This window comes from Pseudophryne corroboree, chromosome 4 (genome assembly GCF_028390025.1).
Source record: "Pseudophryne corroboree isolate aPseCor3 chromosome 4, aPseCor3.hap2, whole genome shotgun sequence".
Taxonomy (NCBI): Eukaryota; Metazoa; Chordata; class Amphibia; order Anura; family Myobatrachidae; genus Pseudophryne; species Pseudophryne corroboree.
Window position 1 is genome coordinate 268,508,014 of NC_086447.1, and position 20,915 is coordinate 268,528,928.

General features: G+C 47.6%; 1 protein-coding gene across 2 annotated transcripts in view; it reads left to right on the top strand.

The window, feature by feature from the left end:
* Nucleotides 1-20,915, top strand: part of GMPS (guanine monophosphate synthase) — a 170,924-nt gene that overhangs the window by 59,490 nt on the left and 90,519 nt on the right. For both annotated transcript variants that reach the window (XM_063916114.1, XM_063916113.1), the window contains 4 exons: nt 7,733-7,847; nt 9,878-9,975; nt 10,475-10,578; nt 17,272-17,465. In XM_063916114.1, coding sequence (XP_063772184.1) covers nt 7,733-7,847; nt 9,878-9,975; nt 10,475-10,578; nt 17,272-17,465 — 511 coding nt within the window. The remainder of the gene's footprint in view (nt 1-7,732; nt 7,848-9,877; nt 9,976-10,474; nt 10,579-17,271; nt 17,466-20,915) is intronic.

A 20,915-nucleotide genomic window follows, 5' to 3' on the forward strand; every position in this document is an offset into this window, starting at 1 on the left:
ATTCAGGTTCAGTCGGACAATGTAACGGCAGTGGCCTACATAAAGAAGTTTCCTACGGTGGAGTTTCATCTAGGGCGGTTTCTCCTCTTTCTGCAAGCAGGTGTGGATGTGGGTCTGCGTTTGGGCTCCATAAAAGTCAAGATTTCGGCCTTGTCCATTTTCTTCCAGAAATAATTGGCTGTCCTTCCTGAGGTTCAGACTTTCTTGAAAGAGGTTCTGCACATATGGCCTCCCTTTGTGCCTCCTACGGCACCTTGGGATCTTAATGTGGTGCTGCAGTTCCTGCAGTCGGATTGGTTTGAGCCTTTACAGGAGGTTGATGTCAAATATCTTACTTGGAAGGCGGTCACACTATTGGCAATTGGCATCTGCTAGATGTGTGTCGGAATTTGGGGCTTTGTCCTGCAGGAGCCCCTACTTGATTCCCCATGAAGATAGAGCTGAGCTCAGGACGCCTCAGCAATTTCTTCCAAAGGTTGTGTCTGCTTTTCACATCAACCAACCTATTGTGCCAGTGGCTACCGACTCCTCAGTTACTTCAAAATCCTTGGATGTCTTTGAAGATTTATGTGAAGAGAACTTCTCGTCACAAAGTCCGACGCTCTGTTTGTCCTTTATGATCCCAACAAGGTTGTGTGTCCTGCTTCTAAGCAGACGAATTCTCGCTGGATCAGGTTTACTATTCAGCGTGCTTTTTCTGCGGCAGGCTTGTTGTGTCCAAATTCTGTTCAGGCCCACTCTACTCGTAAAGTGGGTTCTTCCTGGGCGGCTGCCCGGGGTGTCTTGGCTTTTACGATTTTGCCGAGCGGCTACTTGGTCAGGGTCGAACACGTTTGCTAAGTTCTATAAGTTAGATACTTTGGCCTCTGAGGACCTAAAGTTTGGTCAATCGGTTCTGCAGGAGCCTCCGCGCTCTCCCTCCCGTACTGATAGCTTTGGTACATCCCCATGGTACTAATGTGGACCCCAGCATCCTCTAGGACGTAAGAGAAAATAGGATTTTAATTACCTACCGGTAAATCCTTTTCTCTTAGTCCGTAGAGGATTCTGGGCGCCCGCCCAGCGCTTCGTTTTCCTGCATTTGTTACTTAGTTAAGTGCTGCATTGTTACTTGGTTAAGTACTGCATTGTTACTTTAAGTACTGTTGTTCAGCCATTGCTGACTTACCGGTATTTCAAGCTGGTTAGCTTGGTTTTCTGTTGTGTGAGCTGGTGTGATTCTCACCACTATCTGTGTATTTCCTTCTCTCGAAGTATGTCTGTCTCCTCGGGCACAGTTTCTAGACTGAGTTTGGTAGGAGGAGCATAGAGGGAGGAGCCAGCCCACACTATTAAACTCTTAAAGTGCCCATGGCTCCCAAGGGACCCGTCTATACCCCATGGTACTAATGTGTACCCCCAGCATCCTCTACGGACTACGAGAAAAGGATTTACCAGTAGGTAATTAAAATCCTATTTCTCTGACGTCCTAGTGGATGCTGGGAACTCCGTAAGGACCATGGGGAATAGCGGCTCCGCAGGAGACTGGGCACAAAAGTAAAAGCTTTCTGACTAGCTGGTGTGCACTGGCTCCTCCCCCTATGACCCTCCTCCAAGCCTCAGTTAGATTTTTGTGCCCGGCCGAGAAGGGTGCATGCTAGGTAGCTCTCCTGAGCTGCTTAGAGTAAAAGTTTTAAATAGGTTTTTTATTTTCAGTGAGACCTGCTGGCAACAGGCTCACTGCATCGTGGGACTAAGGGGAGAAGAAGCGAACTCACCTGCATGCAGAGTGGATTGGGCTTCTTGGCTACTGGACATTAGCTCCAGAGGGACGATCACAGGTTCAGCCTGGATGGGTCCCGGAGCCGCGCCGCCGGCCCCCTTACAGAGCCAGAAGAGCGAAGAGGTCCGGAGAAATCGGCGGCAGAAGACGTTCCTCTCTTCAATAAGGTAGCGCACAGCACTGCAGCTGTGCGCCATTGCTCTCAGCACACTTCACACTCCGGTCACTGAGGGTGCAGGGCGCTGGGGGGGAGCGCCCTGAGACGCAATAAAACATGTTTTAAACCTTATATGGCTAAAGAAATGCATCACATATAGCTCCTGGGCTATATGGATGCATTTAACCCCTGCCAGTTTTCCTAAAAAAAGCGGGAGAAAAGGCCGCCGAAAAGGGGGCGGAGCCTATCTCCTCAGCACACAAGCGCCATTTTCCCTCACAGCTCCGCTGGAAGGACGGCTCCCTGACTCTCCCCTGCAGTCCTGCTACAGAATCAGGGTAAAACAAGAGAGGGGGGGCACTAATTGGCAGAAAATACATATACAGCAGCTATAGAAGGGAGAAACACTTATATAAGGTTATCCCTGCATATATATAGCGCTCTGGTGTGTGCTGGCAAACTCTCCCTCTGTCTCCCCAAAGGGCTCGTGGGGTCCTGTCCTCTATCAGAGCATTCCCTGTGTGTGTGCTGTGTGTCGGTACGATTGTGTCGACATGTATGAGGAGGAAAATGATGTGGAGGTGGAGCAATTGCCTGTAATAGTGATGTCACCCCCTAGGGAGTCGACACCTGACTGGATGGTAGTATGGAAGGAATTACGTGACAGTGTCAGCACTTTGCAAAAAACTGTTGACGACATGAGACAGCCGGCAAATCAGTTAGTGCCTGTCCAGGCGTCTCAAACACCGTCGGGGGCTCTAAAGCGCCCGTTACCTCAGATGGTCGACACAGACCCAGACACGGATACTGACTCTAGTGTCGACGGTGATGAGACGAACGTAATGTCCAGTAGGGCCACACGTTACATGATCACGGCAATGAAGGAGGCTTTGAACATTTCTGATACTACAAGTACCACAAAAAGGGGTATTATGTAGGGTGTGAAAAAACTACCCATAGTTTTTCCTGAATCAGATGAATTAAATGAGGTGTGTGACAAAGCGTGGGTTTCCCCCGATAAACTGCTGATTTCTAATAAATTATTGGCATTATACCCTTTCCCGCCAGAGGTTAGGGCGCGTTGGGAAACACCCCCTAGGGTAGATAAGGCGCTCACACGCTTATCAAAACAAGTGGCGTTACCGTCTCCTGATACGGCCGCCCTCAAGGAACCAGCTGATAGAAAGCTGGAAAATATCCTAAAAGGTATATACACACATACTGGTGTTATACTACGACCAGCAATTGCCTCAGCCTGGATGTGCAGCGCTGGATTGGCTTGGTCGGATTCCCTGACTGAAAATATTGATACCCTGGATAGGGACAGTATATTATTGACTATAGAGCATTTAAAGGATGCATTACTATATATGCGAGATGCACAGAGGGATATTTGCACCCTGGCATCAAGAGTAAGTGCGTTGTCCATTTCTGCCAGAAGAAGTTTATGGACACGACAGTGGTCAGGTGATGCGGATTCCAAACGGCATATGGAAGTTTTGCCGTATAAAGGGGAGGAGTTATTTGGGGTAGGTCTGTCAGACCTGGTGGCCATGGCGACGGCTGGGAAATCCACCTTTTTACCCCAGGTCACCTCTCAGCAGAAAAAGACACCGTCTTTTCAAACTCAGTCCTTTCGTCCCCATAAGGGCAAGCGGGCAAAAGGCCACTCATTTCTGCCCCGGGGCAGAGGAAGGGGAAAAAGACTGCAGCAGGCAGCCTCTTCCCAGGATCAGAAGCCCTCCCCCGCTTCTGCCAAGTCTTCAGCATGACGCTGGGGCTTTACAAGCGGACTCAGGCACGGTGGGGGCCCGTCTCAAAAATTTCAACGCGCAGTGGGCTCACTCGCAAGTGGACCCCTGGATCCTGCAGGTAGTATCACAGGGGTACAAATTGGAATTCGAGACGTCTCCCCCTCGCCGGTTCCTGAAGTCTGCTCTACCAACGTCTCCCTCCGACAGGGAGGCAGTATTGGAAGCTATTCACAAGCTGTATTCCCAGCAGGTGATAATCAAGGTACCCCTCCTACAACAGGGAAAGGGGTATTACTCCACGCTGTTTGTGGTACCGAAGCCGGACGGCTCGGTGAGACCAATTTTAAATCTGAAATCATTGAACACTTACATAAAAAGGTTCAAATTCAAGATGGAGTCGCTCAGAGCAGTGATAGCGAACCTGGAAGAAGGGGACTATATGGTGTCTCTGGACATCAAAGATGCTTATCTCCATGTCCCAATCTACCCTTCTCACCAAGGGTACCTCAGGTTTGTGGTACAAAACTGTCATTATTAGTTTCAGACGCTGCCGTTTGGATTGTCCACGGCACCACTGGTCTTTACCAAGGTAATGGCCGAAATGATGATTCTTCGTCGAAGAAAAGGCGTCTTAATTATCCCTTACTTGGACGATCTCCTGATAAGGGCAAGGTCCAGGGAACAGTTAGAGGTCGGAGTAGCACTATCTCAGGTAGTGCTACGTCAGCACGGGTGGATTCTAAATATTCCAAAATCGCAGCTGATTCCAACAACACGTCTACTGTTCCTAGGGATGATTCTGGACACAGTCCAGAAAAAGGTGTTTCTCCCGGAGGAGAAGGCCAGGGAGTTATCCGAGCTAGTCAGGAACCTCCTGAAACCAGGACAAGTGTCAGTGCATCAATGCACAAGGGTCCTGGGAAAGATGGTGGCTTCTTACGAAGCGATTCCATTCGGAAGATTCCATGCAAGAACTTTTCAGTGGGATCTGCTGGACAAATGGTCCGGATCGCATCTTCAGATGCATCAGCGGATAACCCTATCTCCAAGGACAAGGGTGTCTCTCCTGTGGTGGTTGCAGAGTGCTCATCTTCTAGAGGGCCGCAGATTCGGCATTCAGGACTGGATTCTGGTGACCACGGATGCCAGCCTGAGAGGCTGGGGAGCAGTCACACAGGGAAGAAATTTCCAGGGCTTGTGGTCAAGCATGGAAACGTCTCTTCACATAAATATCCTGGAACTAAGGGCAATTTACAATGCCCTAAGCCAAGCAAGGCCTCTGCTTCAAGGTCAGTCGGTATTGATCCAATCGGACAACATCACGGCAGTCGCCCACGTAAACAGACAGGGCGGCACAAGAAGCAGGAGGGCAATGGCAGAAGCTGCAAGGATTCTTCGCTGGGCGGAAAATCATGTGATAGCACTGTCAGCAGTGTTCATTCCGGGAGTGGACAACTGGGAAGCAGACTTCCTCAGCAGACACGACCTCCACCCGGGAGAGTGGGGACTTCATCCAGAAGTCTTCCACGTGATTGTAAACCGTTGGGAAAAACCAAAGGTGGACATGATGGCGTCCCGCCTCAACAAAAAACTAGACAGGTATTGCGCCAGGTCAAGGGACCCTCAGGCAATAGCTGTGGACGCTCTGGTAACACCGTGGGTGTACCAGTCAGTGTATGTGTTCCCTCCTCTGCCTCTCATACCCAAGGTATTGAGAATTATAAGACGGAGAGGAGTAAGAACTATACTCGTGGCTCCGGATTGGCCAAGAAGGACTTGGTACCCGGAACTTCAAGAGATGCTCACAGAGGACCCGTGGCCTCTACCTCTAAGGAAGGACCTGCTCCAGCAGGGACCTTGTCTGTTCCAAGAATTACCGCGGCTGCGTTTGACGGCATGGAGGTTGAACGCCGGATCCTGAAGGAAAAAGGCATTCCAGATGAAGTCATCCCTACCCTGGTCAAGGCCAGGAAGGATGTAACCGCAAAACATTATCACCGCATTTGGCGAAAATATGTTGCGTGGTGTGAGGCCAAGAAGGCCCCTACAGAGGAATTTCAACTGGGTCGTTTCCTGCATTTCCTGCAAACAGGACTATCTATGGGCCTAAAATTAGGGTCCATTAAGGTTCAAATTTCGGCCCTGTCGATCTTCTTCCAAAAAGAACTGGCTTCAGTGCCTGAAGTTCAGACGTTTGTCAAAGGGGTACTGCATATACAGCCTCCTTTTGTGCCTCCAGTGGCACCTTGGGATCTCAATGTAGTGTTGAGTCTCCTAAAATCACATTGGTTTGAACCACTCACCACTGTGGAATTGAAATATCTCACATGGAAAGTGGTCATGCTGTTAGCCCTGGCTTCAGCCAGGCGTGTCTCAGAATTGGCGGCTTTGTCATATAAAAGCCCTTACCTAATTTTTCATTCAGATAGGGCAGAACTGAGGACTCGCCCTCAATTTCTCCCTAAGGTGGTTTCAGCGTTTCACATGAACCAGCCTATTGTGGTGCCTGCGGCTACTAGGGACTTGGAGGACTCCAAGTTGCTGGACGTAGTCAGGGCCCTGAAAATATATGTTTCCAGGACGGCTGGAGTCAGAAAATCTGACTCGCTGTTTATCCTGTATGCACCCAACAAGCTGGGTGCTCCTGCTTCTAAGCAGACGATTGCTCGTTGGATTTGTAGTACAATTCAGCTTGCACATTCGGTGGCAGGCCTGCCACAGCCAAAATCTGTAAAAGCCCATTCCACAAGGAAAGTGGGCTCATCTTGGGCGGCTGCCCGAGGGGTCTCGGCTTTACAACTTTGCCGAGCAGCTACTTGGTCAGGGGCAAACACGTTTGCTAAATTTTACAAATTTGATACCCTGGCTGAGGAGGACCTGGAGTTCTCTCATTCGGTGCTGCAGAGTCATCCGCACTCTCCCGCCCGTTTGGGAGCTTTGGTATAATCCCCATGGTCCTTACGGAGTTCCCAGCATCCACTAGGACGTCAGAGAAAATAAGAATTTACTTACCGATAATTCTATTTCTCGTAGTCCGTAGTGGATGCTGGGCGCCCATCCCAAGTGCGGATTGTCTGCAATACTTGTATATAGTTATTGTTACAAAAATCGGGTTGTTTATTGTTGTGAGCCATCTTTTCAGAGGCTCCTACGTTTATCATACTGTTAACTGGGTTCAGATCACAAGTTGTACGGTGTGATTGGTGTGGCTGGTATGAGTCTTACCCGGGATTCAAGATCCTTCCTTATTATGTACGCTCGTCCGGGCACAGTATCCTAACTGAGGCTTGGAGGAGGGTCATAGGGGGAGGAGCCAGTGCACACCAGCTAGTCAGAAAGCCTTTACTTTTGTGCCCAGTCTCCTGCGGAGCCGCTATTCCCCATGGTCCTTACGGAGTTCCCAGCATCCACTACGGACTACGAGAAATAGAATTATCGGTAAGTAAATTCTTATTTTTTTTTTCTCCCCCTCTCACCTCTTGCCCTTCTGTCTCTCATTCAGTTACCCCTTGCTCTTGTGCAGAGGTTCTCAAACTCGGTCCTCGGGGGCCCACACAGTGCATGTTTTGCAGGTCTCCTCACAGAATCGCAAATGAAATAATTAGCTCCACCTGTGGACCTTTTAAAATGTGTCAGTGAGTAATTAATACACCTGTGCACCTGCTGGGTTACCTGCAAAACATGCACTGTGTGGGCTCCCGAGGACCGAGTTTGAGAACCTCTGCTCTTGTGTCTCTCATACATTGCACTTCTCTCCATCTCCTACATTCGCTCTCTTTTGGTTAACTGCAAAGTGCATTAAGGTACTGTATTAAAATATACTTTACAAATAGTGGAATAATGTAGACGCTATCCATGCATTTTACAATATATGCACTTACTAGTGGCAATGCTGCAGGGCTGAGTGCATTTATGTAGCTGCTATACCTCTGGTTGCTGGTTCACAGCTATTAAGAGCAAATGTGGACGTGAATATGCTTTTATTATTGTGCTAATGTAGCCTGCTAGCTTTAACATGTAATACCTTTTCTGGTCATGTAATAGTTTTTTATTTTGCAGGGCTATTATTATATCAGGAGGACCAAACTCTGTGTATGCAGAAGATGCTCCTTGGTTTGATTCTGCTATATTTACAATTGGCAAGCCAGTTCTTGGGATCTGTTATGGCATGCAAGTAAGTAGTAACTTGTATAACTATTTTGGACTGTCTTTTACCAATCTCCCAGCTTAAGGTGTGTACACACGGTGAGATAAATCTGTAAGATTTTGACTATATAGTCAAAATCTTATGAAAAGTTAGTGCATATCTCAAGGTGTTAGGCAGCTTGCGATACAGATTGGATCCTGATGCACGCTACCTTGGGGTTGGTATCGTAAGGCTAGATAGACTGTGCAGGCAAGTGTCAATCTTGACTATCTAGTGTACTATCTAATACAAAGTATAGTCAAAATTGGCACTTAGTCAAAATCGTACATAGACAAAATCTCAAGTATAGATTTTGACTATCTGTAGTATCTGGGCTCTGGGGGAGTTCAAGGGAAATCGCATATTCAAAATTGGACATAGCAAGGATCTCACCGTGTGTACACACCTTTACTCTACTGTTTCATGTGACTTCCTACTGTTAAGGTATAGGGCTGAATTCAGTTACCTGTAGCTCCCGGGTTAATTACCTGGGGCTATTCTATTACAATCCAGTAAACCTGCACTTAACCTTCATAGGTGCAAATAGAAATCCACAGTAAGTAGAGCTTTCAGAGGCTACAGTGGAAACAGTCTACTAATTCTATTGCTATGGGTGATTAAATCCAGGAGCTTCAGCCACGTGGCAAGTCCTGCAATTAATTGAATACCCCCTTCCCCAACACTCACAAGAACCAGTCTGAAACCATGGGGAAATGATATTAAATAATTTACCCATGCAAAGAAATAACTGATGAAACAAAAAAATGTTTGCTAGCTAAACAGCTGTTGATCTTAAGCCAACACTAGGCTATATTTCTGCCATCTTAGGGGCTTGGTGCCATTTGCTGTACATTATAGCCATGAAAGCTGATGTGCATACATAAATGTTTCTCCTGTAGTTCCCTCTCCTGCAGATATCTGTTTGCCACTGTCTTTCATTATAACTTATTTTGACACTTTTAAGCAAACTGACTTTGACAGTGGCATGAGAGGTGTTTTATACCTCCTAGCATACTTCTGCAGAAGTCCCTCCTTTCCATCTTTTATCCCTGTTTTGAGAGTTTGGATGGGTTTTATACAGCATCCCCAACTGCCCTACTAACTGCATGGATGCCTAAATACCACTCTCTGTGACTTGGGGTAGCTGTAGGGGGGGGGGGGGGGGGTGTTTCAGCAGTTGAATGCATTCTGGTGGTTTCCAGATTCAAGTAAGTTGAACATTTCATTGACTTTTTTTATTTAAATGGGGAGAGGAACCTGCGAGAGAAGCACTCAGACTGAAAGACTGCAAGACCCATTGGTCCTGCACATGTTACTCCACTGACTTATAGCTGGGGCACTGTTAGAACAGCAGGTCCTATGCATCAAATAGAAATGTAGCAGTGATCCTGAGGCACTAAGTGTTTCAAAAATGCCAGTGATAGACAGTAGCAATAAGTCTGTATGTTAGTCACTATAATTGAGTAATGGAAATAACATCCAATTTGCTTAAACAGCATATGAATAGTGAATACCAGTGGGAGAAGGTGAGTGTCATTCGGGTAGGTAGCAGGGTTCATTCTGGGCTGATGATACTGGACCAAAGCAGTCAGTCTTTGTTCAAAAACATTCAAAGTGTACTTTACCACCTCAACGTAGGCTGCCTGTGATATAGTTGTGGCTTCTCGTCTTGTTTCGCTATGCCTGAGGTAGATTAGGATGTGTTTTCACTTAATATTAAATTACTTTCAACAAGGCTGTAGGAGAGTCTGGGCAGAGTTAGAGGCCTGAATTCTAGGGTGAATTGGTGTTTTTCTTGCTCATTGTGGAGCTTGTGCACTGAGTAAGGAGAGGGACATCAGTAGGGTGAAAGGGAGGCACATGATTGAGGTCTTGTTTTCCAGTGCATTTGCTACCTAGGGTGGAACATAGCTTCTCATCTGTTTAGACAAAGTTGGAGAAAGGTATGTAAAAGTACATAGTACTTCTATGCTACATATTGTTTGCATTTAACTTTGAGATGTTGCCATTATCTGCAGATGATGAATAAAGTATTTGGAGGAAGTGTCCATAAGAAAAATGTGAGGGAAGATGGAGTGTTCAGTATCAGCATTGATAATTCATGTTCTTTGTTCAGGTAAGAAAGGACTTACAGATATGTGGACAACTTAGAATGGGTAGGGTGACCTGTCCGAATTTGTTTTTTTTGTAGCTTAAATCTATTGTCTTATTTGGAATGTTTATATGTTTGATATCTGATCTTTTTCCACTAAAAATAGAACGTATTCAGCAAGACTTTCTTTATATAATCCATGTGACTACCTTTGCTGCTAGATTACCCCCTTCCCCTGCTGGGGGAATAGCTTTTAAGATAGACCTCAAAAACTTGGTGGCCAGTGAGGCATGTACCATGTGACACACTGTGGGTTCTTTCAACATGCTGTGAATGCTCAGAATAGCTGGGTTCATTAAACCCTTTGGTGAATGCTCCTGGGGCCTAATACAGCCACAGTTGTTTTAGCATGTATAGAAAAGCAAAGCTTAGACCAGCCCTAACCGGTACATGAAGATGTCCTCTCTCTACTCTTTCAGGTAAACTGCTTTTGCTTCTATAACAGTTTGAACTTTGCTTCCAGGGGGCTGCAGAAGGAGGAGGTCGTGTTGTTGACACATGGAGACAGTGTAGACAAAGTAGCTGATGGATTCAAGGTAGTTGCACAGTCCGGTAACATAGTAGCAGGTATGTATCTCAAGTTACTCTTATAACCTCTTGTTAGTATGCATTAGATGACATTGTGCATGCAATAGTTTCTAAAATTCTGAACTGGGCACCGTAATTACTTACACAAAAATGGTAAAGAGTCATCTGGCGCCTTACTAAAGTTACCAGCAGGAGGGACAGGCACTGGGCCGTGTAAAATCACCTCCATCAATGTGTTGTTTTTCTTTACACTGTACAATCACCATAAATTATTAGATATGTATTTGTTATTTATGCATGCAGCTATCTACCTATTAGAATAGCAACTGTGTAAGGCTCATGAAGTGAGGGCTCCCCCATGTGGCACATACTAGTTTTTATACACATACCCTAAGAGAGAGTACTGTATGTAGCATTTACCTGTCCAGAGGATCCTGCCGTGTGCATCAGCTCGCCAATGTCATTGTATTTGAGCAGTGTAGTGTAAAAAACCACTTGTTGTATAATGAGTTTGTGATATTGGAGGGGGTCTGGCTGTAGAGTGTATATAGAGAAGATATGGCATATTAAATAGTGTTCACTCTATGATCTGGGCAGGGTGCCGGTATGTGAGGGGCACAAGCGTGCATAAAAGGGGGCGTGGTCATGAAAATATGGGGCGTGGTCAATATATACGTAATACAAGTGGGTGGTCCAGCCCACTGACTGGGGCGGGCGGCGGCGTCACTGTTGGGTGCGTGCCCAGCACCTACGGAGGTGCTGGGCTTCCCCCAAGCTCTCTCACAGCGTGAATGGATGCCGCGCACATGCGCATGGCATCTTTACACGCTTGGAGGGCAGAAAGCGGGCGGCTGTTTTAGTAGGCGCTGCAGAAAGGGCATGGTGGGTTTTGTCCTTAAAAAATCGGGCAGGGCGCTGCGCCCTGCTAAAACAGCCTAGCGTGAACACTATTAAAAGTAGCTACAATGCTCTGTTGACATTTACAGTTTCCTTCCTATGCTCCTATTCCTTCCTTTAATTCCTGTGAACTGCAGCTATGATTGGCACTTCAGCAAGATGCAGCTCAATTCCACATACTGCCTTGAAACTGAAGTGTTTAAGCATATGTTTCTCTAACGTCCTAAGTGGATGCTGGGGACTCCGTAAGGACCATGGGGAATAGCGGCTCCGCAGGAGACTGGGCACAAAAGTAAAGCTTTAGAACTACCTGGTGTGCACTGGCTCCTCCCCCTATGACCCTCCTCCAAGCCTCAGTTAGATTTTTGTGCCCGAACGAGAAGGGTGCACACTAGGTGGCTCTCCTGAGCTGCTTAGTGAAAAGTTTAGTTTTAGGTTTTTTATTTTCAGTGAGACCTGCTGGCAACAGGCTCACTGCATCGAGGGACTAAGGGGAGAAGAAGCGAACTCACCTGCGTGCAGAGTGGATTGGGCTTCTTAGGCTACTGGACATTAGCTCCAGAGGGACGATCACAGGCCCAGCCATGGATGGGTCCCAGAGCCGCGCCGCCGGCCCCCTTACAGAGCCAGAAGACAGAAGAGGTCCGGAAAATCGGCGGCAGAAGACGTCCTGTCTTCACCAAGGTAGCGCACAGCACTGCAGCTGTGCGCCATTGCTCCTCAGCACACTTCACACTTCGGTCACTAAGGGTGCAGGGCGCTAGGGGGGGGCGCCCTGAGCAGCAATAAAAACACCTTGGCTGGCGAAAATACATCACATATAGCCCCCAGGGCTATATGGATGAATTTTAACCCCTGCCAAAATCCATAAAAAAGCAGGAGAAAAGTCCGCGAAAAAGGGGCGGAGCCTATCTCCTCAGCACACTGGCGCCATTTTCCCTCACAGCTCAGTTGGAGGGAAGCTCCCCTGGCTCTCCCCTGCAGTCACTACACTACAGAAAGGGTTAAAAAAGAGAGGGGGGCACTAATTAGGCGCAGTATTAACAATACAGCAGCTATAAGGGGAAAAACACTTATATAAGGTTATCCCTGTATATATATAGCGCTCTGGTGTGTGCTGGCAAACTCTCCCTCTGTCTCCCCAAAGGGCTAGTGGGGTCCTGTCCTCTATTAGAGCATTCCCTGTGTGTGTGCTGTGTGTCGGTACATTTGTGTCGACATGTATGAGGAGAAAAATGATGTGGAGACGGAGCAGATTGCCTGTAATAGTGATGTCACCCCCTAGGGGGTCGACACCTGAGTGGATGAACTGTTGGAAGGAATTACGTGACAGTGTCAGCTCTGTATAAAAGACAGTGGTTGACATGAGACAGCCGGCTACTCAGCTTGTGCCTGTCCAGACGTCTCATAGGCCGTCAGGGGCTCTAAAGCGCCCGTTACCTCAGATGGCAGATATAGACGCCGACACGGATACTGACTCCAGTGTCGACGGTGAAGAGACAAATGTGACTTCCAGTAGGGCCACACGTTACATGATTGAGGCAATGAAAAATGTTTTACACATTTCTGATAATACGAGTACCACCAAAAAGGGGTATTATGTTCGGTGAGGAAAAACTACCTGTAGTTTTCCTGAATCTGAGAAATTAAATGAGGTGTGTGATGATGCGTGGGTTTCCCCCGATAACTGATAATTTCTAAAATGTTATTGGCATTATATCCTTTCCCGCCAGAGGTTAGGGTGCGTTGGGAAACACCCCCTAGGGTGGATAAAGCGCTCACACGCTTGTAAGAACAAGGGCTCTACCCTCTCCTGAGATGGCCGCCCTTAAGGATCCTGCTGATAGAAAGCAGGAGGGTATCCTAAAATGTATTTACACACATACTGGTGTTATACTGCGACCAGCAATCGCCTCAGCCTGGATGTGCAGTGCTGGGTTGGCGTGGTCGGATTCCCTGACTGAAAATATTGATACCCTAGATAGGGACAGTATATTATTGCCTATAGAGCACTTGAAAGATGCATTTCTATATATGCGTGATGCACAACGGAATATTTGCCGACTGGCATCAAGTCTAAGTGCGTTGTCCATTTCTACCAGTAGAGGGTTATGGACACGACAGTGGTCAGGTGATGCGGATTCCAAACGGCATTTGGAAGTATTGCCTTATTAAGGGGAGGAGTTATTTGGGGTCGGTCTTTCAGACCTGGTGGCCACGGCAACAGCTGGGAAATCCACGTGTGTACCCCAGGTCGCCTCTCAACATGAGAAGACGCCGTATTATCAGGCGCAGTCTTTTCGTGGACAAGCGGGCAAAAGGTTCCTCATTTCTGCCCCGTGACAGAGAGAGAGGAAAAAGGCTGCAGAAATCAGCCAGTTCCCAGGAACAGAAACCCTCTCCCGCCTCTGCCAAGCCCTCAGTATGACGCTGGGGCTTTACAAGCAGAATCAGGCAAGTATTGTATTCCCAGCAGGTGATAATCAAGGTACCCCTCCTGCAACAGGGAACGGGGTATTATTCCACACTATTGTGGTACCGAAGCCAGACGGCTCGGTGAGACTGATTTCTAAATCTAAAATCTTTGAACACTTACATACAGAGGTTCAAATTCAAGATTGAGTCACTCAGAGCAGTGATTGCGAACCTGGAAGAAGGGGACTACATGATGTCTCGGGACATCAAGGATGCTTACCTTCATGTCCCAATTTACCCTTCTCACCAAGGGTACCTCAGGTTTATGGTACAGAACTGTCACTATCAGTTCAGACGCTGCCGTATGGATGGTCCACGGCACCCCTGGTCTTTACCAAGGTAATGGCCGAAATGATGATATTCCTTCGAAGGAAGGGAATTTTAGTTATCCCTTACTTGGACGATTCCCTGATAAGGGTAAGATCCAGGGAACAGTTGGAGGTCGGTGTAGCACTATCTCAGGTAGTGTTGCGGCAGCACGATTGGATTCTCAATATTCCAAAATCGCAGCTGGTTCCGACGACTCGTCTTCTGTTCCTAGGGATGATCCTGGACACAGTCCAGAAAAAGGTGTTTCTCCCGGAGGAGAAAGCCAGGGAGTTATCCGAGCTAGTCAGGAACCTCCTAAAACCGAGCCAACTCTCAGTGCATCAATGCACAAGGGTTCTGGGTAAAATGGTGACTTCCTACGAAGCAATCCCATTCGGCAGATTCCACGCAAGAACTTTCCAGTGGGACCTGCTGGACAAATGGTCCGGGTCGCATCTTCAGATGCATCAGCGGATAACCCTGTCACCAAGGACAAGGGTGTCCCTCCTGTGGTGGTTGCAGAGTGCTCATCTTCTAGAGGGCCGCAGATTCGGCATTCAGGACTGGGTCCTGGTGACCACGGATGCCAGCCTGCGAGGCTGGGGAGCAGTCACACAGGGAAGGAATTTCCAGGGCTTATGGTCAAGCCTGGAGACATCACTTCACATAAATATCCTGAAGCTAAGGGCCATTTACAATGCTCTAAGCTTAGCAAGACCTCTGCTTCAAGGTCAGCCGGTGTTGATCCAGTCGGACAACATCACGGCAGTCACCCACATAAACAGACAGGGTGGCACAAGAAGCAGGAGGGCAATGGCAGAAGCTGCAAGGATTCTTCGCTGGGCGGAAAATCATGTGATAGCACTGTCAGCAGTATTCATTCCGGGAGTGGACAACTGGGAAGCAGACTTCCTCAGCAGACACGACCTCCACCCGGGAGAGTGGAGACTTCACCCAGAAGTCTTCCACATGATTATAAACCGTTGGGAAAAACTTGACAGGTATTGCGCCAGGTCAAGGGACCCTCAGGCAATAGCTGTAGACGCTCTGGTAACACCGTGGGTGTACCAGTCAGTGTATGTGTTCCCTCCTCTGCCTCTCATACCCAAGGTACTGAGATTGATAAGATGGAGAGGAGTAAGCACTATATTCGTGGCTCCGGATTGGCCAAGAAGGACTTGGTAACCGGAACTTCAAGAGATGCTCACGGAGGATCCGTGACCTCTACCTCTAAGAAGGGACCTGCTCCAGCAAGGACCCTGTCTGTTCCAAGACTTACCGCGGCTGCGTTTGACGGCATGGCGGTTGAACGCCGGATCCTGAAGGAAAAAAGGCATTCCGGATGAAGTCATCCCTATCCTGATCAAAGCCAGGAAGGATGTAACCGCAAAACATTATCACCGCATTTGGCGAAAATATGTTGCGTGGTGCGAGGCCAGTAAGGCCCGACGGAGGAAATTCAACTGGGTCGATTCCTACATTTCCTGCAAACAGGAGTGTCTATGGGCCTGAAATTGGGGTCCATTAAGGTTCAAATTTTGGCCCTGTCAATTTTCTTTCAAAAAGAACTAGCTTCAGTCCCTGAAGTTCAGACGTTTGTAAAAGGGGTACTGCATATACAGCCTCCTTTTGTGCCTCCAGTGGCACTTTGGGATCTCAATGTAGTTTTTGGGTTCCAAAAGTCACATTGGTTTGAACCACTTAAATCTGTGGAGTTAAAATATCTCACATGGAAAGTGGTCATGCTGTTGGCCCTGGCCTGGGCCAGGCGCGTGTCAGAATTGGCGGCTTTATCCTGTAAAAGCCCTTATCTGATTTTCCATTCGGACAGGGCGGAATTGAGGACTCGTCCTCAGTTTCTCCCTAAGGTGGTTTCAGCGTTTCACCTGAACCAACCTATTGTGGTGCCTGCGGCTACTAGGGACTTGGAGGACTCCAAGTTGCTAGACGTTGTCAGGGCCCTGAAAATATGTTTCCAGGACGGCTGGAGTCAGAAAATCTGACTCGCTGTTTATCCTGTATGCACCCAACAAGCTGGGTGCTCCTGCTTCTAAGCAGACTATTGCTCGTTGGATTTGTAGTACAATTCAGCTTGCACGTTCTGTGGCAGGCCTGCCACAGCCAAAAATCTGTAAATGCCCACTCCACAAGGAAGGTGGGCTCATCTTGGGCGGCTGCCCGAGGGGTCTCGGCTTTACAACTTTGCCGAGCAGCTACTTGGTCAGGAGCAAATACGTTTGTAAAATTCTACAAAATTGATACCCTGGCTGAGGAGGACCTGGAGTTCTCTCATTTGGTGCTGCAGAGTCATCCGCACTCTCCCGCCCGTTTGGGAGCTTTGGTATAATCCCCATGGTCCTTACGGAGTCCCCAGCATCCACTTAGGACGTTAGAGAAAATAAGAATTTACTTACCGATAATTCTATTTCTCGTAGTCCGTAATGGATGCTGGGCGCCCATCCCAAGTGCGGATTGTCTGCAATACTGGTACATAGTTATTGTTACCAAAAAATCAGGTTATTGCTGTAGTGAGCCATCTTTTCTAGAGGCTCCTCTGTTATCATGCTGTTAACTGGGTTTAGATCACGAGTTATACGGTGTGATTGGTGTGGCTGGTATGAGTCTTACCCGGGATTCAAAATCCTTCCTTATTGTGTACGCTCGTCCGGGCACAGTATCCTAACTGAGGCTTGGAGGAGGGTCATGGGGGAGGAGCCAGTGCACACCAGGTAGTTCTAAAGCTTTACTTTTGTGCCCAGTCTCCTGCGGAGCCGCTATTCCCCATGGTCCTTACGGAGTCCCCAGCATCCACTACGGACTACGAGAAATAGAATTATCGGTAAGTAAATTCTTATTTTTAGTGTACCTATAAATATATTAATGGCAGAAATTGTATTTGTGTGCTTTTGTTAGGTTTGGGGAGATATTCATGTAAAGTGGTGAGGCTTCTAATAGACAAGTGTATACAAATTTTAGATCCACAATAGTCTGATAATCTGAGAAATTAATGTATGTGCTTTTTTACAATTGTATTATTTTATCCCGAAAAAGGAATAGCAAATGAGTCCAAAAAGCTTTATGGGGTACAGTTCCACCCAGAAGTGGGCCTGACAGAGAATGGCAAAGTCATGTTGAAAAATTTTTTGTACGATGTTGCGGGATGCAGTGGTACTTTTACCGTACAGAACAGAGAAATTGAATGTATACGAGAAATCAAGGAGAAAGTTGGCTCGTTGAAGGTCTTGGTGAGTATTGTGTATTCATGTACATCCCATTGTGACATACATAGTAACATAGTATCTAAGGTTGCAAAAAGACAATTGTCCATCGAGTCAACCTATTTGTGGTCACCTATGCACGAATATTTTGTATAAAATTTTGACTGAAGTTGATGACTGCCGTTACGTTTTACCCCTCTTTTTTATAATAACCATAGTGCGTGACTATGCCCCGTAACCCTGGATATCCTTATCCATTAGGAATTTATCTAACCCATTCTTAAAGGTGTTGACTGAGTCGGCCATTACAACTCCCTCCGGCAGGGAATTCCAAACATGTATCGTCCTTACCGTAAAAAAGCCTTTACGCCGTATTGTGCGGAATCTTCTCTCCTCTAACCTGAGCGAGTGTCCACGAGTTCTCTGTGTTGATCTAACCAAAAACAGGTCCTGCGCAAGATCTGTATATGGTCCCCTTATATATTTGTAAATGTTGATCATGTCCCCTCTTAATCTCCTCTTTTCCAGTGTAAACATGCCTAGTCTTGCAAGCCTTTCCTCGTATTCCAGCGTCTCGATACCCTTAATTAGTTTGGTCGCCCGCCTTTGAACCTTTTCTAGCTCCAGGATATCCTTTTTGTAGTAAGGTGCCCAGAATTGTACACCGTATTCAAGGTGTGGCCTCACAAGTGATTTATATAATGGGAGTATAATACTCTCGTCCCTAGCATCAATTCCCCGTTTTATGCATGCTAATATCTTATTAGCCTTCTTTGCTGCAGTCCTACTTTGGGTACTACTGCTTAGTTTGCTGTCTATGAGGACACCTAAGTCCTTTTCCAGTACAGAATCCCCTAATTTCTCTAACGTCCTAAGTGGATGCTGGGACTCCGTAAGGACCATGGGGAATAGCGGCTCCGCAGGAGACTGGGCACAAAAGTAAAAGCTTGAACTAGCTGGTGTGCACTGGCTCCTCCCCCTATGACCCTCCCCCCAGTTAGATTTTTGTGCCCGAACGAGAAGGGTGCATGCTAGGTGGCTCTCCTGAGCTGCTTAGAGTAAAAGTTTATTTTAGGTGTTTTATTTTCAGTGAGTCCTGCTGGCAACAGGCTCACTGCATCGTGGGACTAAGAAGAGAAGAAACGAACTCACCTGCGTGCAGAGTGGATTGGGTTTCTTAGGCTACTGGACATTAGCTCCAGAGGGACGATCACAGGTTCAGCCTGGATGGGTCCCGGAGCCGCGCCGCCGGCCCCCTTACAGAGCCAGAAGAACGAAGAGGTCCGGTGAAATCGGCGGCAGAAGACGTTCCTGTCTTCAACTAAGGTAGCGCACAGCACTGCAGCTGTGCGCCATTGCTCTCAGCACACTTCACACTCCGGTCACTGAGGGTGCAGGGCGCTGGGGGGGAGCGCCCTGAGACGCAATAAAAACAGAAATACCTTAGGATGGCAAAAGAAATACATCACATATAGCTCCTGGGCTATATGGATGTATTTAACCCCTGCCAGTTTTCCAGAAAAAAGCGGGAGATAAGGCCGTCGTGAAGGGGCGGAGCCTATCTCCTCAGCACACAAGCGCCATTTTCCCTCACAGTTCCGCTGGAAGGACGGCTCCCTGACTCTCCCCTGCAGTCCCTACAGAATCAGGGTAAAAACGAGAGAGGGGGGGCACTATTGGCAGCTAAATTATAAACAGCAGCTATAAAAGGGAGTAACACTTATATAAGGTTATCCCTATAGATATATATGGCGCTCTGGTGTGTGCTGGCAAACTCTCCCTCTGTCTCCCCAAAGGGCTAGTGGGGTCCTGTCCTCTATCAGAGCATTCCCTGTGTGTGTGCTGGGTGTCGGTACGATTGTGTCGACATGTATGAGGAGGAAAATGATGTGGAAGCAGAGCAGTTGCCTGTATTAGTGATGTCACCCCCTAGGGAGTCGACACCTGACTGGATGGTTGTATTTAAAGAACTACGTGACAATGTCAGCACTTTACAAAAAACTGTTGACGACATGAGACAGCCGACAAATCAATTAGTGCCTGTCCAGGCGTCTCAGACACCGTCAGGGGCGATAAAACGCCCGTTACCTCAGTGGGTCGACACAGACCCAGACACGGATACTGAGTCCAGTGTCGACGGTGAGGAGACAAACGTAATGTCCAGTAGGGCCACACGTTACATGATCACGGCAATGAAGGAGGCATTGAACATTTCTGACACTACAAGTACCACAAAGAAGGGTATTATGTGGGGAGTGAAAAAACTACCAGTAGCTTTTCCTGAGTCAGATGAATTAAATGAGGTGTGTGATAAAGCGTGGGTTTCCCCCGATAAAAAAGTGCTAATTTCTAATAAATTATTGGCACCATACCCTTTCCCGCCAGAGGTTAGGGCGCGTTGGGAAACACCCCCTAGAGTAGATAAAGCGCTCACACGTTTATCTAAACAAGTAGCGTTACCGTCTCCTGATACGGCCGCCCTCAAAGAACCAGCGGATAGAAGGCTGGAAAATATCCTGAAGGGTATATACACACATACTGGTGTTATACTGCGACCAGCAATCGCATCAGCCTGGATGTGCAGTGCTGGAGTTGCGTGGTCGGATTTCCTGACTGAAAATATTGATACCCTGGATAGGGACAGTATATTACTAACTATAGAGCATTTGAAGGATGCATTACTATATATGCGTGATGCACAGAGGGATATTTGCACCCTGGCATCAAGAGTGAGTGCTATGTCCATTTCTGCCAGAAGAGCGTTATGGACGCGACAGTGGTCAGGGGATGCGGATTCCAAACGACATATGGAAGTATTGCCGTTTAAAGGGGAGGAGTTATTTGGGGCCGGTCTATCGGACCTGGTGGCCACGGCAACGGCCGGAAAGTCCACCTTTTTACCCCAGGTCACCTCTCAGCAGAAAAAGACACCGTCTTTTCAAACTCAGTACTTTCGTTCCCATAAGTACAGGCGGGCAAAAGGCCACTCATTTCTGCCCCGGGGCAGAGGAAGAGGAAAAAGACTGCACCAGGCAGCCTCTTCCCAGGAGCAGAAGCCCTCCTCTGCTTCTGCCAAGTCTTCAGCATGACGCTGGGGCTTTACAAGCGGACTCGGACACGGTGGGGGCCCGTCTCAAAAATTTAAACGCGCAGTGGGCTCACTCGCAAGTGGACCCCTGGATTCTGCAGGTAGTATCACAGGGGTACAAACTGGAATTCGAGACGTCTCCCCCTCGCCGGTTCCTGAAGTCTGCTCTACCAAAGTCTCCCTCCGACAGGGAGGCAGTTTTGGAAGCCATTCACAAGCTGTATTCCCAGCAGGTGATAATCAAGGTACCTCTCCTACAACAGGGAAAGGGGTATTATTCCACGCTGTTTGTGGTACCGAAGCCGGACGGCTCGGTGAGACCAATTTTAAATCTAAAATCCTTGAACACTTACATAAAGAGGTTCAAATTCAAGATGGAGTCACTCAGA